General features: G+C 40.7%; 1 protein-coding gene across 1 annotated transcript in view; it reads left to right on the top strand.

The window, feature by feature from the left end:
* LARS2 (leucyl-tRNA synthetase 2, mitochondrial) overlaps positions 1-22076 on the top strand; it is a 269656-nt gene that overhangs the window by 206162 nt on the left and 41418 nt on the right. The window contains exon 17 of the mRNA XM_089687406.1: positions 1091-1260. Coding sequence (XP_089543532.1) covers positions 1091-1260 — 170 coding nt within the window. The remainder of the gene's footprint in view (positions 1-1090; positions 1261-22076) is intronic.

Raw genomic sequence — 22076 nt, 5'->3', positions numbered from 1 at the left:
CACTTATTTATTTTTCAGGTTTTTTTTGCTAAAGAAATGTAGCAGAATATATTTTGCTGTAAATTTATGAACAAAAATTATTTATGTGCAACATTTTATAGCAGAAACTAAGGGAAACAGTTTTTTATTTTTATTTTAATTTATATAATTAAAAGAACAAAAACACAGGGATGATTAAATACCATCAAAATTACGTTCTATGGGTAGAGTTAGACATGTGTCTAAATCTCCTTAGCCTTTGAAGCCCGATCTGCATTTGTATATTGCTCCACTGCCTGTGAATCACAATTGCACCACAACCATGTGTATTACACTTTTTTTGCGGGGCATTTGCAGTGCTTCCTCATTTACTTGAATGTGTAGCGTTTGGAGGACTTGCCCCCCACTGATCACTACATGTCGGGTGAACTATGTCTTGGTCGTGATGCATCACAGCTGCGGCATGTAAACATCCTTGTCAGCTGCCTATTGCAGGTTAAGGGGGGCGGTTAGCGTGCAACAGAAATACTGCACAACCGCTCATTTTTGCCACCCCTCCCTCAGCCGGAAGTCTAAACAAAACCTATCTGTCTCCAGTAGGTTGTGTAAGTTACTTTTCTGATTAGTTTCTAGTCCCTTTAATTCCCAGGAAGGGGGAAATGGCATACAGTTTAACTATATAGTGGTGTATCAATTAAAGTATAACTTTTAGTTTTAGGTAGAGAGGGATTAGAACACCGGTCTTGTTTATATTTCTGTCTCTACCCCAGTTAGGGAGATAACCCCTATTTGCTCTGTTTACCCTTATCATTAAAAGTGAAAGTAAAAGAAAATCCCAAATTTTGAGTTGTCCCCAGAAAAGTAATAGAAGGAAAATTTCCAATGGGGACACTAGTTCTGGTAACTTGGGGGGGCCCAATGCATTCCCTTACTTTGCAGGGTTTCCTCTCACTTACTGTTTTAGCTATGGAAAGTACCGTAATTCTTCTCAATGGGACATGGATGACAATAAAACCTGACGAGTTATAACCCTCTTTTACTCTAGCCAAAATGAAGTGAATTATAATACAGTTTGCATTTGATTCATTTTTTTTTTTTTTTTTTTGCACAGCCGATGCATTACCTGGAGTACAAAGATGGCAGGCTCGAGTGTGGGCTATAACCAGCAAGTTTATTGAAGCCAGAAAGCCTTCAGTTGTTCCTGATCCCAAGCTTCTTAATAAGAATGACATTGCAGAGGCCCGGAAAATTTGGCAAAAAAAGAACTATATCGTTTCTGAGGTAACCAGTTATCCATGGGCCACAATGGCTTTCACTTTAGTCCTTGTCACACCTCTTTAAATTATGTATGTAAATTGAACATATGAATACAGTGCTAACACCAAGAGGTACCTTTATCCTTTCTCAGTTGTGCCCCAAGACATCTAAAACCAATGGTGTACTACCCTTCAAGACTCCTGCTAGTGTCTAGGTACAGATTTCTTCCTTCTATTGGCCAACACTACCAAAAAGTGGTAAATCATACATGCTGTATATGTATTCACTTTTTTTTTCATTTTAGGGATAGAGATTATTTTATACATATAGGGAAAGTTGTAATATGCATGTATTATGATAATTGTTTCCACATAGACCCACTTTTTATTTAATTGTAAAAGATGTGGATGTGTGAGGTTTCATGATATTCAAAAAATCAAGGCGGGGCATTTCTGCACTTTAGGTAAACATTGTCAGAATTCAAATACAATCCTGAAAGTCGGTTTGTCATTATATATACAGTTGTGTTCAAAATAATAGCAGTCAGACATCACTAACCTGATCAATCACTGTTTTTGGTAGAAATGATATTTCTACATGGCAAATAATTTACTAGCAGGTGTAGTAGAGTAATAGAAATCCAACAGACCCAACAGTCATGACATGCATGCTGCTGATTCTGTGTAATTGAATCACTAATTGAAAGGGGCATGTTCAAAATAATAGCAGCGTGGAGTTCTATTAGTGAGGTCATTCATTCTTTGAAAAACAGGTGGCAATTATTGCCCTTATTTAAGGAAGGAAGGCAGCAAATGTTGTACATGCTGGTTACAGTGCATTTCTCTCTGAAATTCTGAGGAAAATGGGTAGTTCCAGACATTGTTCAGAAGAACAGCGTACCTTGATTAAAAAGTTGATTGGAGAGGGGAAAACATATAAAGAAGTGATGTACAGCAGTTCTCAGAAACAGTGCTTATACAACTAAATATTATTTAAGTGATTTAAAGGAAAGCAAAATCTTCAAACACTTTTCAGTTTATATAGTGAATGTTTGAGTTTGTAAAGAAGAATACAAACACTGCTATTTTTTTGAACAGTCTAATATTCACCTTTCTTCAATTTTTTTAGAAGAACAACACAAATTTGATATATTTTTCTTCATGTTTTGATTTTGAATAGAATGTGTAGTGTTCCCAAAGCATTTGTGTGTATGGAAATAAAAGCTATTAGAAGGATTTTAAGCTTTATTCACTTTTTTCAACACACTGCTATTATTTTGAACACAACTGTATATATTCATTCATTGTAAACATACAAAGGACCTATATTGTGCTAGTTGTGCCAAAAAAGGCAAGCTGTGGTCAAAGGAATAGTCACCAGTAATGCCTGTAGTCTCCCTGAAGCTGATATTTTGGACCAAGAAGCAGGGTTGTCATCCATCAGTAAATTTACAGACAGTTTGTAAAAATAAGTGATTTTTACACCTGTCTATAAATATCAGGGGCTGATAATTTGTCATGCAGTGTGGACTTTTGTAAGTGTAAACCAGTCAAATTACTTGTTATAGGTATTGTCAGTTTTTCCATATTGTGTTTATACTGTTATTGATTGCAAACGTCCCATCAACATCTTGGAACTAAAGCCATCAGATTGTCTCTACAACACTGGACTTTCCTTCTGCAAGGTCACCCAGTCAGGGTACAATCAGATAATGCCAAGCAGTGGCCTATATAAGCCATCAGATAAGCACCAGGTTTCCATAAAAGAAACAAGGATACTCTCCTGGACAGAAACTCAAATTCTAGCTCTCTCAGCCATTTGCATGCCTAGAGTATATAATTGGCAGGTAAACTTCCTAAGCCGATTCTGCCTAGACCCAGAGGAGTGATCTCTGTACCAGAGATCTCTCAAAATCTGTCAAAGGTAACCAGATATGGACATCCTGGCCTCTAGGTTAAACTACAAGCTAAACAAATTTGTACTCAAGGGAAGGAACCCTCTAGCATTTGCAGTGGATGCACTAGTGATTCCTTGGGCTCAATTCAAGCAGGTGTATAGTTTCCCTCCAAATACTATCTTCCCTCAACTGCTGCACAGGATAGAGGTTGAAGGGGTTCATGTCATTCTCACCACACCAAATTGGCCAAGAAGAACATGGTGCACAGACATGCTTGGACTTCTGGTGGATGAGCCTTGGCCTCTTACAAACAGACCAGATGTACTGGTCCAGGGCCGCTATTCCATCTTGTTTCTCAGTTGCTGGCTTTAACGGCATGACTGTTGAAACCCAAGTTCTAAAGGACAGGATTATTTCTGATTTGTGCTACTCAAGGGTAAGAAAATCCAACCTCTTTTTATTGGCTTTTCCTCAGTCAGGTCTTGACCAATGCCTGGCCATGTGGGCCCTCAAGGGACACATTTCTGCTTTATCCATTTTATTCTAGAAACCTTTTGTCTTGCAATTCCTCATCAAAGCACTTCTGGGATTTATACAGTGTATAGTTTATATATTTATTGGGATATATACAGTGCCTTGAAAAAGTATTCATACGCCTTGAAATGTTCCATATTTTGTAATGTTACAACCAAAATTGTAAATGAATTTTATTGGGATTTTATTGTATGTGATAGACCAACACAAAGTGGCACATAATTGTGAAGTGGAAGCAAAATGATAAATGGTTTTCAACATTTTTTTACAAATAAATATCTGAAAAGTGTGGTGTGCATTTGCATTTGTATTCAGCCCCCTTTACTCTGATACCCCTAACTAAAATCTAGTAGAACCAATTGCCTTCAGAAGTCACCTAATTATTAAATAGACTCCACCTGTGTGTAATGTAATCTCAGTATAAATACAGCTATTCTGTGAAGCCATCAGAGGTTTGTTAGAGAACATTAGTGAACAAACAGCATCCTGAAGGCCAAGGAACACACCAGACAGCTCACGGATAAAGTTGTGGAGAAGTTTAAAGCAGGGTTAGGTTATATCAATCTATCATCCCAAAATGGAAAGAGTATGGCATAACTGCAAACTTACCAAGACATGGCGGTCCACCTAAACTGACAGGCCGGGCAAGGAGAGCATTAATTAGAGAAGCAGCCAAGAGGCCCATGGTAACTCTGGAGGAGCTGCAGAGATGCACAGCTCAGGTGAGAGAATCTTTCCACAGGACAACTATTAATCGTACACTCCACAAATCTGGCCTTTATGGAAGAGTGGCAAGAAGAAAGCCATGGTTGAAAGCCATAAGAAGTCCCATTTGCAGTTTGTGAGAAGCCATGTGGGGAACACAGCAAACATGTGGAAGAAGGTGCTATGGTCGGAAGAAACCAAAATTGAACTTTTTTGACTAAAAGCAAAACGTTATGTGTGGCGGAAAACTAACACTGTACATCACCCTGAACACACCTTCCCCACCGTGAAACATGGTGGTGGCAGCATCATGTTGTGGGGATGCTTTTCTTCAGCAGGGACAGGGAAGCTGGTCAGAGTTGATGGGAAGATAGATAGAGCCAAATACAGGCAATCTTAGAAGAAAACCTGTTAGAGTCTGCAAAAGACTTGAGACTGGGGCGGAGGTTCTCCTTCCAGCAGGACAACGATCCTAAACATACAGCCAGAGCTACAATGGAATGGTTTAGATCAAAGTATATTCATGTGTTAGAATGGCCCAGTCAAAGTCCAGACCTAAATCCAATTAAGAATCTGTGGGAAAACTTGAAAATTGCTGTTCACAGACGCTCTCCATCCAATCTGACAGATCTTGAGCTATTTTGCAAAGAAGAATGGGCAAAAATTTCCCTCTCTAGATATGCAAAGCAGGTAGAGACATCCCCAAAAAAGACTTGCAGCTGGAATTGCAGGAAAAGGTGGTTCTACAAAGTATTGACTCAGGGGGGCTGAATACAAATGCACGCCACACTTTTCAGATATTTATTTCTAAAAAATATTGAAAACCATTTATCATTTTCCTTCCACTTCACAATTACGTGTCACTTTGTGTTGGTGTATCACATAAAATACATTTATGTTTTTGATTGTAACATGACAAAATGTGGAAAATTTCAAGGGGTATGAATACTTTTTAAAGGCACTGTAAATCCCCCAATTCAGCCTCCTGTGTTGCTTTGGGATCTCACTTGGGGCTCACTGTACTTCAGAGAATTCCCTCTAAATGAATTAGAGATAATATGCTGGGAGACCTCACTTGTAAGTAGAGATGTTACATTTCTGGAAATTTTTAAGCTATGAGATTTTTTCCAGAAAAAATGGAAATTTTTGGAAAAATTGAAAAAAAATATCAGTGTTGGAGTAGTTTTACAAGTTGAAAAGAAGCGTGTTCAAGGAGTTTAAAAGCTTCCTGCCAATATGCATTTTTAGTTATTGACAATGCTGATCTAGAAACTTCTATTGCTCTTGCAAAAGTCTGATCAGCTTTCTCCTGATTTTCAGGTGTTATTTTATCTATAAATTAAGTTATTGTGTATTTTTGTGAGGCAGTAGTTTGTAAAACTCCCTTACCTGAATCATTTTGTAAAGCACTGCGCAAATTGTTGGTGCTATATAAATCCTGTATTATAATAATAATACTTGAAGGAGCTGCTGGTGATGAAACACTTTGTGAGGGTCCAGAAGCAGCAGAAAGAGAAATTTTCTGGAATGAGAACTCTGGAGGAAAAAGCACTCTTATTATGGTCCTTATTATTTATTTTCATAAAGTATTTTAATGTCTTTAGGGCACCTCTTGGTATGCCATGGTATGTTTTGCCATCCTTGTAGAATTTGGAAAAATAATATTTCTTCTCATGATATTTGCAAATTGCAGCTTTGTTCTCAGCAGAAATTGCACTGTGGAAATGTTTCCAAACTCTAGATGTTGGTCTCACCATTTTACTGAAAGGAGGAAAAGAAAAAACAATTTGCTGACCAGCCTATAGGTTAACGTTATGCTGTGGAAAACATTAATACTAATTATTTAAAATTTAATAAGGTAAACAAATTTGTTAAACAGAAATTTTCATCTACTGTATCCCAACAATCACCCAACTGTAAGAGGTACACAATGGAGCCCACAAGCAAACAAAACTGATGCCTTTGCTTTGTAGTGCCCCTTAGTGGCAGAAATGCATATTTCTCTTGCTGGAGAACTGCATTGAGAAGTGCATTATTTCTTTAAATTGTATTCCAGGGCTTCAGCTGAAAGAACTTGTAATAATTTAAGATTTTATATAAAGTCTCAGAAATCAATCATTAACATCTTCATGTTATATAGTTTGAATGCCATGTCATAGATATATTATTCATCATTGCATCTTTCTTTCCTTTTTTCTTTTTTTTTTCCAGAAAAAAAAAAATACTTTAGAAAAAAAAGAATCTTTTTTTTTTTTTTTTTCTAATTTATTTGGGTTTTTTCCTGGACTTCCCATCTCTACCTGTAAGGTTGCTTTCCTGGTAGCCCTTACATCTGTTTTCAGTGGGCAACTCTTTCCTGTAAAGAGAACTTACACAAGATCAAAGAGGTTTTGAGACCAAAACTTTACTTTCTGCCCAAGGTTGTCTCTCCTTTTCACTTCAGTGAGGACATTTTTCTTCCCTTTATCCTGCCCCAAAACATGACAAGTTACTCTACATGCTTAGATGTGGTCAGCACTGTCAGGGTCAGCTACCTGCAAGCATCAGCATCTATTCGCAAGCCCGAGTCCCTCTTTTGTCCTGCATGTGGATGTTATTAGAGGGTATCCTGCTTCTAATTCCACTATTGCTGGTTGGATCAGGCAACTCAAAGAGCATACGCCCTTTGGGACAGAGTTTCTCCTTTCCCTGTTAGAGTCCTTTCAACAGGGCAGCTGGTATCTTTGTGCTTTTCAGCTTTTCCCAGATCTGCAAGGCCACAACCTTGTCCTATGTTCTGCCAGGTGGATGTTCAGACCAAGGCTAAAGCAAGCTTTAGCCACAAAGTGCTTTAAGCTGTCACCTGAGTTTTTTGTTTGAGTTGAAACTTGAAACTTTGTTTTCTTGTGCACTTTGTCACCTGGCTGACGAAGGGGCCCTGTGAGGACCTGAAATGTTGCCGCTGTACATAATATGTGACCACTAAATAAAGCTTTGGACCCTTCTGAGGACTTCTTGGTGTGCTGGTGACATTCTTCCTCTTGAATTATTGGTGGTTCCCAGCCCATAGTCACTGTAGCACACAACACTACTAAACAGCCATCTGCAGGAACGTATTCGTTGGGAAAACTGCAGTTGTATCTGTATTTTGGCTTCCCTGAACGGCACCCCTGACAGCTGCCTATTATTATAAAAGGGGTCATTAATCCTGGTGTAACCTGGAGAACGTTGGGGCACCACATTCACTGATCAGTTTGATCCTGATTTTCATTCTGCAACCAAATGGCATTTGGTGGAACAACTACATCTCAAGGTGAAAAATTCTCCAGAAGCGTGTATAGCCAGAAGGGGATTGAGGCAATCCTCTTTCCACCGGACACTGACGAGGCTTTTGGATCTGACGCTCAAATGATTGAGAGACATTAAAAGTCTCAAGAAGTGACAGCTTGATCTCGAATTACATGGACAAACCTTGTCCAAATATTACAGAGAAAGAAAAATCCCAAGGGGTTTTCGAATTAAAAATCAACCAATGATAGGCTTACACAAACTCGAGTTTTGCAAGACGTGTGAAATATCTACCCAGAACTCACTGAATTACATGCTTCTGGTCATAGAGGAGGTAATGGTCAAGTTTTGCCAGGTCAACCATAAACTGACTGCTCTCGAACTTTCACTACAGGACAAAGGCAAGTAAAATGCGTTCTTTACAAGATATTGATAAAGAGATTGTTGCATATACTGCGCACCAGCGACAATCCAAATGTGATAAGCTTAAACAGGTGAACCTTGATTACCAGGAGGGTAGAGTTTATTTGTGGTTGACTGGCAATACCAGACACAATGTCAAAAATGACTTGAACTCTTCGATCAACATTGGCCGCTCGAATGGATGGATCTCCATGCATACAGCCGAGTTTCTGATGGACAAAATCCAAGACTACTGGTAATTTATTGGTTACCCAAAATCCATAAGGGTACCAACCTCCTCAAATTCATCCCCATTGTGTACGGATCTGGCTCAGTTACCCAGCCCCAGGCACAATGGCTTGACTTTCATCACCTCTGGTGAAAAGTTTGCCAGCACGTCAGAGAAACATGTAATTTTCTCGATAAACTTGGGAGATTCTCGACGTTTGATACCAACTGGTGATTAGCAGTCATTAATATTTCATCCTTATATACAAGCATACCTAACGTAGCTGGTCTAACAGTGGTTAAACTTTTCTAAGCCAAATCAACTGCCTTGAGTCTTCCAATCCATTATCTGTTTGAATGTTTACATTTTGTTTTGGAGCATAATTTTTATGCATTTGAGAGAACAAAATATGCCCAAATACGAGGCACAGCCATGGGCAGCTGTGTAGCCCACTTATTTGTTAATCTGGTTGTAGGATACATGGAAGAGTGTGACACCATCTTCTCTGACCATGCAAGATGTTGGTTAATATACATTGATGATATTTTCCTGATTTGGGAAGGTGGTGAACCTGATTTCTTTTCATTTGTTGATTGAGTGGGATTTTCCCTGGTATAGCTTTTAATCCCAGGATAAACACTTGCAGCATCACTTACGTTAATGTGATGATCAATGATAATGGGTTACTTAACATTACAGTCTTCACGAAACCAACATAAAGAAATACCTTGCTCCATTACCGGAGTGCACATCTCAGGCACCTCCTAAACAGTCCCACACTTGACCAGGCCCTGACTAGAGCCACCACAGATTGTTGTAGAACCTCAAGGACTTGGGATAGACCACTGTTCATACACAAGTTGAATTGTGAATTTGTCCATATTAGAGGTATAGCCTCACGTAACCTCCTTATTCTTAAAGCTGATGACACCCTGGCGACAAGTTTGAAGAACCCACCATTATTGGTTCATAAACGAGGAAGGTCCCTGAGAGACTTTCTGGTCCAGGCGGACCCTAGACCTAAATGTGCCAAACCTGCCTCCAGGCTATCACAGAGACAGGGTTGTTACAAATGTCACAACTGTATTGTCTGCAGTTCCATGATTTGCAGTGAAAATTTGACACATCCGCATATCGGCAGGTTTTACTGAATACAGAATTATCTCAATTGCAACAACGAATATTGTGTGTACATCTTAAAATGTCCATGTGCTTGTGTATATGTAGGTAAGATGATTGGCCCCTTTAACTGGAGGTTCCAGAGACAGGAGCGACATAATAACCTGTGGCAGTACATTTTGTTACAGAAAAAATATCAGGTTCATGAACTGAGGGGCATGGTAATTGAGCATGTTGACCATCTTACACAAGGGGATGACCGCAATTGTCTCCGCCTACGCATGGAGGTGTACTGGATTTATACTCTTAATACTTACAGCCTGGGGGCCTTAACTCTAATTTATCTTTCACCTGCTTCCTTGATGAGAGATGATGTGTTAAAGTGCATTCAAGACTGAACTTTGTAGATACTTCTCTTTTCTTCTCCTACTTCACCTTTTTGTCTATTTGTCCGCATTCTTCTTTCCGTTTCTACATCTCTTTTCCTTTCTATCCTTATAATTTCTGTTTAATTCTATTTAATTTTCTTTTTTTCCGTAATTTCCTTCGTTTCTTGCTTGTTCTTGATTTTTCTCATACTTTCTATTTTATTTATTTTTTCTGTATTTTTTTTTGCTGTATTATTTTTCTTTTCCTTTTTCTTCTTTTACTTTTTGTTTTATTATTTGATTGGAGGACTGTGTCCAACCATTGCAGACTGCGGCCCAGATCTCCTGGAAAGCCTTTCCCGAGCACTCTGTGAAGATGGAGGATAGACAGCGTCAGAATAACATCAGGCTTGTGGGCTTTCCAGGAGGGGGCAGAGGGCAGAACATTCGAGAATTTCCTGGAGAAATGGCTCAGGGATAACATGGATCCCGCTACCTTTTCCCAGTTGTTTTCCATTGAAAGGGCCCATCGTATTCTTGTCCAGGCCCTGCCAGCAGGGGCGATTTTTCACCCCACGATTGCACGATTGTTTCCATGACCGGGAAAATATTCTTCGAGCTGCATGGGCAAATCCTGAGTTGATGTATAATGGCAACCGTATTTCCTTGTGTCCTGATTCCTCTGTGGCTACTTTCTACATGTGAGGAAACGACTTTATGATCAAAATCTAATTTACCTGGCTAAATTGAGGGTGGTGGATCGGGGCAAAGTGCATTTATTCAACACACCTACTGAGGACTCTCAGTGGCTGGATACAAGAGGTAGTCCAAAGGCAGGGCACTCTCCTAGGCCCCCATTATGCTATTTTTCATCTTGCTTCTCTGGTACAGCTTTAGTTTTATGGCTGGGAAGTTTGAACCTGGATACTTTGGACCTGCTGCACATTGTTTGATTTTTTTTGAATTTCAGATTGTTTGATTTTTATGCATTTACAGTGCATTTTTCTCCTCCCCAGTATTTTGTGTTTGAGGCATTTGGAAACTATAAACTCTTGTTATCTGGACTGTCGGGGACTGTGGGGTCCCTTCTGGGATCTCACCACCTCTCCTGCTTACTGTTTTCTTGTTATGGGTACAAAGCACTTGGCATGTTGGGGCTGGGTGCAGGGTGGGTGGGTCTTTGGTGTTAGTTTAATTTTCTTCATGGGTCCTAAGAATGTGTATACTATGCTGGGGGCTCTCCCCTTCTGCTTTTGTATATTCCCTTCTGTGTTGTATTATTTGGTGGTTGTAGGTGTCTTGAAACCCTTGATCTCTGTGCAATGTATAGATTCTTTTTGGCTGACTTAAGATGGCGCTAATTTTAAAATTGATGCTATGGAATGTCCGGGGCCTTAATTTCAAATTTAAATGTTCCCTTGTGTTTAATTATCTCAAGAAATATAAACCACATATTGTTTTCCTTCAGGAAACACATTTGCAGGGATCTAGGGTTCTATCTCTGAAGAGAGCAAATATTGCTGGTTCCTACCATGCCACGTATTCCTTTTACGGCGGAGGAGTGTCTACTTTAGTAACAAAGGCGTTACCTACAGTGGAGATCGAAAGTTTGGGCACCCCAGCTAAAAAATTTGTATTAATGTGATAAAGAAGCCAAGGAAAGATGGAAAAATCTCCAAAAGGCATCAAATTACAGATTAGACATTCTTATAATATGTCAACAAAAGTTAGATTTTATTTCCATCATTTACACTTTCAAAATAACAGAAAACAAAAAAATGGCATCTGCAAAAGTTTGGGCACCCTGCAGAATTTATAGCATGCACTGCCCCCTTTGCAAAGCTGAGACCTGCCAGTGTCATGGATTGTTCTCAGTCATCGTCTGGGAAGACCAGATGATGTCAATCTCAAAGGTTTTAAATGCCCAGACTCATCTGACCTTGCCCCAACAATCAGCACCATGGGTTCTTCTAAGCAGTTGTCTAGAAAACTGAAACTGAAAATAGTTGACGCTCACAAAGCTGGAGAAGGCTATAGGAAGATAGCAAAGCGTTTTCAGATGTCAGTATCCTCTGTTCGGAATGTAATTAAGAAATGGCACTGATCAGGAACAGTGGAAGTTAAAGCAAGATCTGGAAGACCAAGAAAAATATCAGACAGAACAGCTCGCAGGATTGTGAAAAAAACAATTCAAAACCCACGTTTGACTGCACGATCCCTCCAGAAAGATCTGGCAGACACTGGAGTTGTGGTACACTATTCCACTATAAAGAGATACTTGTACAAATATGGTCTTCATGGAAGAGTCATCAGAAGAAAACCTCTTCTACGTCCTCACCACAAAAATCATCGTTTGAACTTTGCAAATGAACATATAGACAAGTCTGATGCATTTTGGAAACAAGTTCTGTGGACCGATGAGGTTAAAATTGAACTTTTTGGCCGGAATGAGCAAAGGTACGTTTGGAGAAGAAGGGGCACAGAATTTAATGAAAAGAACCTCTGTCCAACTGTTAAGCATGGGGTAAAATCAATCATGCTTTGGGGTTGTGTTGCAGCCAGTGGCACAGGGAACATCTCACGAGTAGAAGGAAAAATGGGTCCAATAAAATTTCAGCAAATTTTGGATGGTAACTTGATGCCATCTGTGAAAAAGCTGAAGTTAAAGAGAGGATGGCTTCTACAAATGGATAATGATCCTAAACACACCTCGAAATCCACGGGGGATTACATCAAGAGGCATAAACCGAAGGTTTTGCCATGGCCTTCACAATCTCCTGACCTCAACATAATTGAAAATCTATGGATAGACCTTAAAAGAGCAGTGCGTGACAGACAGCCCAGAAATCTCAAAGAACTGGAAGACTTTTGTAAGGAAGAATGGGCAAAGATACCTCAAACAAGAATTGAAAGACTCTTGGCTGGCTACAAAAAGCGTTTACAAGCTGTGATACTTACCAAAGTGGGCAGTACAAGATATTAACTCTGCAGGGTGCCCAAACTTTTGCAGACGCTTTTTTTTGTTTTCTGTTATTTTGAAAGTGTAAGTGATGGAAATAAAATCTAACTTTTGTTGACATAAGAATGTCTAATCTGTAATTTGATGCCTTTTGGAGATTTTTCCATCTTTCCTTGGCTTTTTTATGCACATTAACACAAATTTTTAGCTGGGGTACCTAAACTTTCGATCCCCACTGTATATCAGTGCAAACTATTAAAACTGACCCATATAGCCAGTTTGTCATTTATTGAGGAGACTTTAATGCAGTGTTGGATCCCTTTCTTGATTGTAGGGGGGAGTTCCCGAATTTTCCCACCCCTTTTGCGCTATGGTTGTGTACAGGGGCAGACTGACAACTCATGGGGCCCCCGGGCAATAGGGGATCATGGGGCCCCTGTGTCCTTGCCAAAACTCAAAAAAGCCTATGAAAAAGGTACCAGGGGCATCTCATGGGGCTCCCTACTGACCCCGGGCCCTCGGGCAGTGCCCGAGTTTCCAGATGGTCAGTCCGCCCCTGGTTGTGTACACATGGTTTTCAGGACATTTTGAGATTCAAACATCCGGATGTTAGAAAGTACTCTTGTTATTATGAGACTCACAAAACTTTATCGAGAATTGACACTGTACGTGCGGAGGTTTGAACTCAGACCCTGTGGTACATACAGTGGGGCAAAAAAGTATTTAGTCAGCCACCAATTGTGCAAGTATGTCTTCCATTTTCTAATTATTGCTCCCACAGTTGATTTGTTCACACCAAGCTGCTTGCTTATTGCAAATTCTTCCCAGTCTGGTGCAGGTCTACAATTTTGTTTCTGGTGTCTTTTGACAGCTCTTTGGTCTTCACCATAGTGGAGTTTGGAGTGTGACTGTTTGAGGTTGTGGACAGGCGTCTTTTATACTGATAACAAGTTCAAACAGGTGCCATTGATACAGGTAATGAGTGCAGGACAGAGGAGCCTCTTAAAGAAGAATGTACAGGTCTGTGAGAGCCAGAAATCTTGTTTGTTTGTAGGTGACCAAATACTTATTTTCCACCATAATTTGCAAATAAATTCTTTCCAAATCAACCAATGTGATTGTCTGGCTTTTTTTTCTCATTTTGTCTCTCATAGTTGAGGTCTACCTATGATGCCAGTTACAGGCCTCTCTCATCTTTTTAAGTGGGAGAACTTGCACAATTGGTGGCTGACTAAATACTTTTTTGCCCCACTGTATCTGTATTAAAGGCATTATCTCTGACTCGTTTCCTGTATATAGGGGGAACAGACAGGGGTGCCTTCTATCACTGCTCCTGTTCGCACTGGCCATTGAGCCACTGGCTGCGAAATTAAGGGAGGTTGTTAGAGTTTGAGTATAGGTCAATTGGAAGAATGCGTGGCTCTCTATGCGGATGACATGTTATACCTGCAGGACTCTGGTTCTTCTCTAACTGCTGGCTTTTAGGTAATACAGGAGTCTGGATATTTTTCCGGGTTTTTTATCAATTGGTCTAAATCCTCCCTATTCCATATTGATAATATCCCTGGCACTAAGGGGCCATGTCCCATAACGCTGGTTACCTCCTTCCGGGTATCTGGAGGTAATGGTACAATTACCAGTCTCTAAATTCATTCATAACAATGTGCTTCCGGTCCTGGAGGCGTTTTAAGGACAAATTCAGTCGATGGCAAGCTTTACCCCTCACTCTGATGGGGCATAATAATTTATTTAAATCTATTTTCCTCCCTAAATTTGTATATATATTGTCCAATTCCCCTATGTTTATCCCCCAACGCATTTTCCAAGCCATTGTGATTAGGTATTGATGACTTTCCTGTGGGGTTCTCATGCTCCCAGACAGTCCTTGGCAACTTTAAATTTACCTTTAGATTTGGGAGGTTTGGCACCTCTGGATTTACAAGGATATTATTTTGCTTCTCAACTAATTTACCTTCATTGGCATTTTTCCCCCAAATTTCACATGGGACTGGAGGCAGTTGAAGCCACTTCCTATGAGTCACTGACTAATCTCCACTATAGGAAAATAACCCCTGGAGGGGAGAGAATAGAGGTTATGAATCTACCTGGGAAAATCTTTAAATTATGTTCATGTATCATACCGGGTATCTCCTTCCGTAGGTCTCCCAATAATCCCATATGGATCAATCTTTCCTTGGGGGAATTTTACATTTTAGCGTCAATGAGCCACAGGTCCTGCCACCACTGGCAGCAAAGTTCTCAGCAGCCCGATGCCTGGATACCTCATGGCGAAATCTTCCGCTTGCTAACAATATATGGATTCTATACTATAAACATCTTTAAAAATAAAAATAAAAAAAAATTATTTAACAGTAATAAATATAATAATTAAATAAAGTGCATTCCACAATTAAAGTACATCAACAACATTCACAGTCCAACAAAACCATTACATCAACATTCACAGTCCAACAAAACCATTATAAAGTGCTTCAGTAAAGAATTAAAGTAAAAACAAAATTTAAAAATATGAAGGAATGTGATCCAACCAATGTCCCCAAACACAGACGATTCCAAAAGATCACATGGTGATCACCGCATTCAAACACTGGTCCTCTCCCAAGAATCTCCTTGTGGTAATCTGTTCTCCTTATAATGCATACTCCTTAATTGAATAAGGAACTGGCATATGTTAACCCTCCACCCATATATGTCAGTGTATACCACTATTCAGTTTTCAGTTCAACTTCAGGGCGTCATACAAGAGGGCATGCAGAAAATCAATGCCCAATACATCTTTATACAAGCTAAAAGTGAGTACATAAAATCACACTCACATGAAATTGTGCTATTTCCCAGTACAAACAGGACAGCATGATCATCCATAGAGATATCCACACCGCTTCCTCCTTCCAGGTATGCACGTGCAGTCTCTAAGTACATGATGACTTCACAGGATCCCAACTCCACCCAATTCTCTTTGTTATAGTAACTTTGTCAGGAGTGATATTGCTTGGATATGTCCTATGATCTAAAAATACAAGTGGTGTACTGTACAATTAAGATAATAGGAATTTTTACTTAAAGTGTTACTAAAGGCTGATTTAAAAAAAAAAATTAAAATAACAAACATGTTATACTCACCTGCTCTGTGAAGTGGTATTGCACAGAGTAGGTCCGATCCTGCTTTTCTAGGGTCCCCAGCCAGCAATCCTGGCTCCTCTTCTTTGTGTGTCCCCATAGCAAGCTGTTTGCTCTGGGGACACATGCTGCATGCTTGCTTCTGATTTGTGTGTCTTTGGAGCCGCACTCTATAGACACACACAGCGAGACTTAGCACCATCCCCCCACTTCCTCTTCACCGCATTTGATTGACAGAAGCAAGATCCTTTGGCATCTGCTGCTGCTCGAGTCCCTGTGTGAAGAGGAAGCAATGGGAGAAAAGATGCAGCCACGCACAGCGCTGATCTCTTCTCTCCTCTCTTCCCCTTCACACAGGGAAGGGGAAACATATGGAAACTAAGAACGTTTTTTTACCTTAAAGTGGACCTTCAGTCATTTTTTAACTTTCTGTACATGAAATCTTCTGCCCCTGATGTGCCATCATTGAAAATACCTTATATTATTCACTTCTGCCTTGACAGCTTGTCATTTGCCTAGGCGAGTGACGTGGTTTGCTGCATTCACGCTGGCACCTGGGATAGAATCGTCCCGTATCCCAGGAGTCACTGCTTTTTTTTTTTTTTTGCTTTTTCACTCTCATGAGAGTTTGCTGCTGGATGAATGGGGGTGGGGAGACTGGAGGAGGGATGTGGGAAGGCAGAGGAGCGCCAAAGAGGGCTGGAGGGGGCCAGATGAGGGCAAACATAGGAGGAGACGTGCGGGGATTGCAGTGTTTACTGCACATGCATAGCTGGGAGCCCCTTTCCAGCCCATGCACGTCTAAGAGCCTGTTTCCTGCACGTATGCGAGATTTCAATGGGCCGGCAAGGCAGAGTGACAGTGTACTGCCAGAATAGTGTAGCTAGGCTTCAGTTGCTCATGGCTGCTTCCAGAAAAAGCGTGGGGTATAAAAAAGGTCTGGAAAATGTAAGCATTACAATAACACTAATTGCTAAATAGGCTTATCTCTGTCTAAACTGCATAATGATATATTTTTTTTTAGATAAGGCATCCTTGGCTGCAGTTCCTCTTTAATGCAAGCAATGCATTAAGGTAGAAAAAAAGTTTTTAGCTTTAGTATCACTTTATCTATAAATTCATTATATTGTAGTGCAGTACAGAACAGATCCCCCCCCCCTTTCCAAGTAGCCTGATGTCTTATCTGTATTTGTCATGAACTCTTCAAATTCTTTCAGGAAAATGTCTTGAAATGCACCTGTCACTTAAATTTTCCATTGTCCTTTGACTTTGTAATTATTATTGAAGCACCAGTGCACAAATAGTGGACATAGCCTGGTTGCTTAGCTGTTGCAGCCAATAGCAAGGAAAATGATTTGGCTAGGCATGATTGATGGTGGATAGTTTGACCCGACCTCCAGAAATAAACAGCATGTCCTTTGCTGCTAAGTTTGGCTTTTCCACTGAGCTTTCAGGAACACCTATACTTACAATGTTGAGTGCTATGGTTATCAATCACACCCATCACTGTACTTTTTGTGCCTGCATATTTTGACATATTTGTCAATCTATAGTGTGGTATGGAATGTTATGTAGAATGACACAGGGAAAAAGAATGAAGAAAGGGAGGTGCAAAAAGGCATGGAAAGCCAAGACACCAGCTGAAATCTATCAGTAATTAGAAAGCAATCCTGCCCCTTGTCAGTGCAAATTAGTATCAGCCGGTTCAGTTTCAACTGATGGCCTATACAAAAGTGTCTCAATACCAAGGTGTCACACTGATGATGGGTAACAGCAAAGAGCTCTCTCAAGACCTTTGCACCCTTATTGTTGCAAAACATACTGATGGCATTGGTTACAGGAGGATTTATAAACTTCTGAATGTTCCAGTGAGCACTGTTGGGGCCATAATCCAGAAGTGGAAAGAACATCATTTCACCATTAACTGGCCACAACCAGGTGCTTCTTGCAAGATTTCTGACAGGAGTGAAAAGAATTTTCAGAAGAATTGTCCAAGAGTCAAGGACCACTTGTGGAGAGCTCCAGAAAGACCTGGAATTATCAGGTACAATTTGTTTCACAGAAAACAATAAGTAATGCACTCAACCGCCATGGCCTGTATGCATGCACACCACGCAAGACACTGCTGAATAAAAAACATGTTGAAGCTCGTTTAAAGTTTGCTGCACAACATTTAGACAAGCCTGTGAAATACTGGGAGAATATAGTCTGGTCAGATGAGACCAAAATTGAGCTTTTTGGATGCCATAATGAACACCATGTTTGGAGGTCAAATGGCACTGCACAACACCCCAAAAACACCATACCAACAGTGAAGTTTGTTGGGAACATCATGATGTGGGGCTGTTTTTCAGCATACGGGAATGGCAAACTTCATGTCATTGAAGGAAAGATGATTGGAAAAATGTACCATTGTTGATAAAAAATCTGCTGCCATCTACCAGGATGATGAAGATGAAATGAGGGTGGACATTTCAGCAAGACAATGATCCCAAACACAAAGCCAAGGAAACTCTCAATTGGTTTCAAAGAAAGAAAATAAAGCTGCTAGAATGTCCCAATCAATCACCTGGCTTGAATCTAATAGAAAATCTATGGAAAGAACTAAAGATCAGAGTTCATAGAAGAGGCCCACAGAACCTTCAATATTTGAAGACTGACTGTGTGGAAGAATAGACCACAATCAAACCTGAGCATTGCATGCCACTAGTTTCTCCATACATACATCTTGAAGCTGTCATTACCAACAAAGGATTTTGTACGAAGTATTAAATACATTTCAGTTAGCGTGTTCAAACCTTTTTACCTGTGTCATTCCATTTTATTACACATAACTTAATTTCTGAACATATTTGTTTTGGTTTCTTTGTATGTACGTCTGTATTGCATGGTTTGTTACCAACATGTGGTGAAAATTTCATATTCAATATCATCTGTAGAAAAATATTTACCGAGAAAAAATGGTGACACGTTCAATACTCATTTTACCTGCTATATGTATATATACACTATAATGCCAAAAGTTTTGGATCGCCTGCCTTTACATGCACATGAACTTTAATGGCTTCCCAGTCTTAGTCCATAGGGTTCAATTTTGAGTTGGGCCACCCATTGCAGCTGTAACAGCTTCAGCTCTTCTGGGAAGGCTGTGCACAAGGTTTAGGAGTGTGTCTGTGGGAATGTTTGACCATTTGTCCAGAAGCACATTTGTGAGGTCAGGCACTGATGACAGATGAGAATGCCTGGCACGCAGTCTCCATTCTGATTCATCCCAAAGGTGTTCTGTAGGGTTGAGGTCAGGACTTTCTGCAGGCCAGTCAAGTTCCTCCAACCCAAACTCGCTCCTCTATGTCTTTATGGACTTTACTTTGTGCACTGGTGCATGTTGGAACAGGAAGGGGCCATCCCCAATCTGTTCCCACAAAGTTGAGAGAATTAAATTGTTCAAAATGTCTTCTTATGCTGACGCCTTAAGAGTTTCCTTCACTGGAACTAAGGGGCCAAGCCCAACCCCTGAAAAACAACTCCACACCATAGTCCCCCCTCCACCAAACTTTACACTTGGCACAATGCAGTCAGGCAAGTACCATTCTCCTGGCATCTGCCAAACCCAGACACGTCCATTGGGTTGCCAGCCAGAGAAGTGTGATTCCTCAGTCCAGAAAACACTGCAAAACTGCTCTAGAGTCCAGTGGTGGCGTGCTTTACACCACTGCATCCGACGCTTTGCATTGCACTTGGGGATGTAAGGCTTGGATGCAGCTACTCGGCCATGGAAACCCATTCCATGAAGCTCTCTACACACTGGTATTGTGCTAATCTGAAGGCCACATGCAGTTTGGAGGTCTTTAGCTTTTGACTTTGGAGACAGTTGGCGACTTCTGTGCTTTGGCATGAGCTGACCCTGCTCTCTCATTTTACATGCTTACCACTTCGTGGCTGAGTTGCTGTTGTTCCCTGTTGCTTCCACTTTGTTATAATACCAGTAACAGTTGGTCGTGGAATATTTAGAAGGCAAGGAAATTTCACGAATGGACTTGCACAGGTGGCAACCTATCATGGTACCACACTTGAATTCACTGAGCTCTCCACGGCTTTCGACACGGTCGACCACCCCCTCCTCCTCAACAAACTATACTCTTTTGGCCTCAAAGACTCCGCTCTCTCCTGGCTCTCTTCCTATCTATCCCAACGCTCCTTCAGTGTTACCTATAACGCTGCCACCTCCCCCTCTCTGTTGGGATCCTCCAAGGCTCTGTCCTTGGGCCCCTTCTCTTCGCCATCTATACCTCCTCCCTTGGCCAACTGATACACTCCCACGGCTTCAACTACCATCTCTATGCTGATGACACTCAAATCTATCTCTCTACCCCTCGCCTCACTCCTTCAGTCTCCGCCCAAATCACTAGCCTTCTGAACGACATATCAGACTGGATGTCACTCCACTTCCTCAAATTAAACCTTGCCAAAACCGAGCTCCTAGTTTTCCCACCAGCCCACGCCCCCCGACCTCTCCATCACGACCAACAGCGCCACCATCAGCCCCACCACGCAATCCAGAGTACTAGGTGTCATTCTAGACTCCAATCTGTCTTTCCAGCCCCAGATCCAATCACTGACAAATTCATGCAGACTCCACCTCCGCAACATCTCCAAAATACGCACGTTCCTAACTCCAGAAACTACAAAGCAACTCATTCACTCTCTTATCTCCCGACTTGACTATTGCAACTCCCTCCTCGACTATTGCAACTCCCTCCTCACCGGCCTACCCCAACACAGGCTATCCCCGCTTCAGTCTATCCTGAATTCTGCGGCCAGACTCATGCACCTTACCAACCGCTCTGTATCCGCCACCCCCCTCTGCCAATCCTTCCACTGGCTTCCGATTGCCCAACGCAAATTCAAAATATTAACATTAACGTACAAAGCTGTTCATAACACTGCCCCAAACTATATCACCGACCTGATATCCATCTACCACTCAAAACACACTCTCCGCTCCTCACAAGACTTCCTTCTCTCCAGTTCCCTGGTCTCCTCCTCCCATGCCCGTCTACAGGACTTCTCCAGGGCTTCCCCCATCCTCTGGAACTTAATACCCCAATCCATCAGCCTGTCACCTTCCCTCCTCACCTTCAGGCACACCCTGAAAACCCATCTCTTCAGAGAAGTCTACCCCGCCCTCACCTAATTTACTGATCTCCTCTGCTCTTCCCAACCCTCCATCCCCCACAGCTATTTCCTGCTGTACCACTCTCCCCTCCCTCCTAGATTGTAAGCTCCAAGGAGCAGGGCCCTCAAACCCCTCGTGTATTGTATTGTTACTGTACTGTCTCATGTACTGTCTCCCATTATGATGTACAGTGCTGAGCAAACCGTTGGCGCTATATAAATACTGTATAATAATAATAATGGTACCACGCTTGAATTCACTGAGCTCCTGAGAGCGACTCATTCTTTGACAAATGTTTGTAGAAGAAGTCTGAATGCCTAGGTGTTTGGTTTTATACACCTGTGGCCATGGAAGTGATTGGAATACCTGTTCACAGGTGCCAGAAGTTGGTTGACTCCATGCAACACAGATGTACAGCAGTTCTCAGAAAGAGTGCTTATACAACTAAATATTAATTAAGTGATTCAAAGGAAAGCAAAATCTTCAAACATTTTTCAGTTTATATAGTGAATGTTCGAGTTTGTAAAGAAGAATACAAACACTGCTATTTTTTTGAACAGTCTAATATTCACTTTTCTTCAATTTTTTCAGAGGAACAACACAAATTTGATATATTTTTCTTTATGTTTTGATTTGGAATAGAATGTGTAGTGTTCCCAATGCATTTGTGTGTATGGAAATAAAAGCTATTAGAAGGATTTTGAGCTTTATTCACTTTTTTCAACACATTGCTATTATTTTGAACACAACTGTGTGTGTGTGTGTGTGTGTGTGTGTATATATATATATATATATATATATATATATATATATATATACACACAAACATAATATGTAAAATCTGTCTTGTATAATTGACCTGAAGACGTATTGATAGGAAAGCCTATTTCCTGCATCCAGTTGCTTCATGCTACTCTCAAAAGTGTACTATGTCATTTAAGGACTATATTCAGCCAAGTAGAGCATTGTTAGCACTGTCTCCTGTACCTTGCCATTTCTTGATCTGCATACTGAGCTGTATTCTCTAAGAAATGTTATTTCTC

This window comes from Staurois parvus, unplaced genomic scaffold (assembly GCF_062004578.1).
Source record: "Staurois parvus isolate SC_StPar_1 unplaced genomic scaffold, SC_StPar_1.0 ptg000020l, whole genome shotgun sequence".
Classification (NCBI taxonomy): domain Eukaryota; kingdom Metazoa; phylum Chordata; class Amphibia; order Anura; family Ranidae; genus Staurois; species Staurois parvus.
The sequence above is the reverse complement of the archived record's forward strand: the minus strand, read 5'-3'. Positions and strand labels throughout refer to the sequence as shown.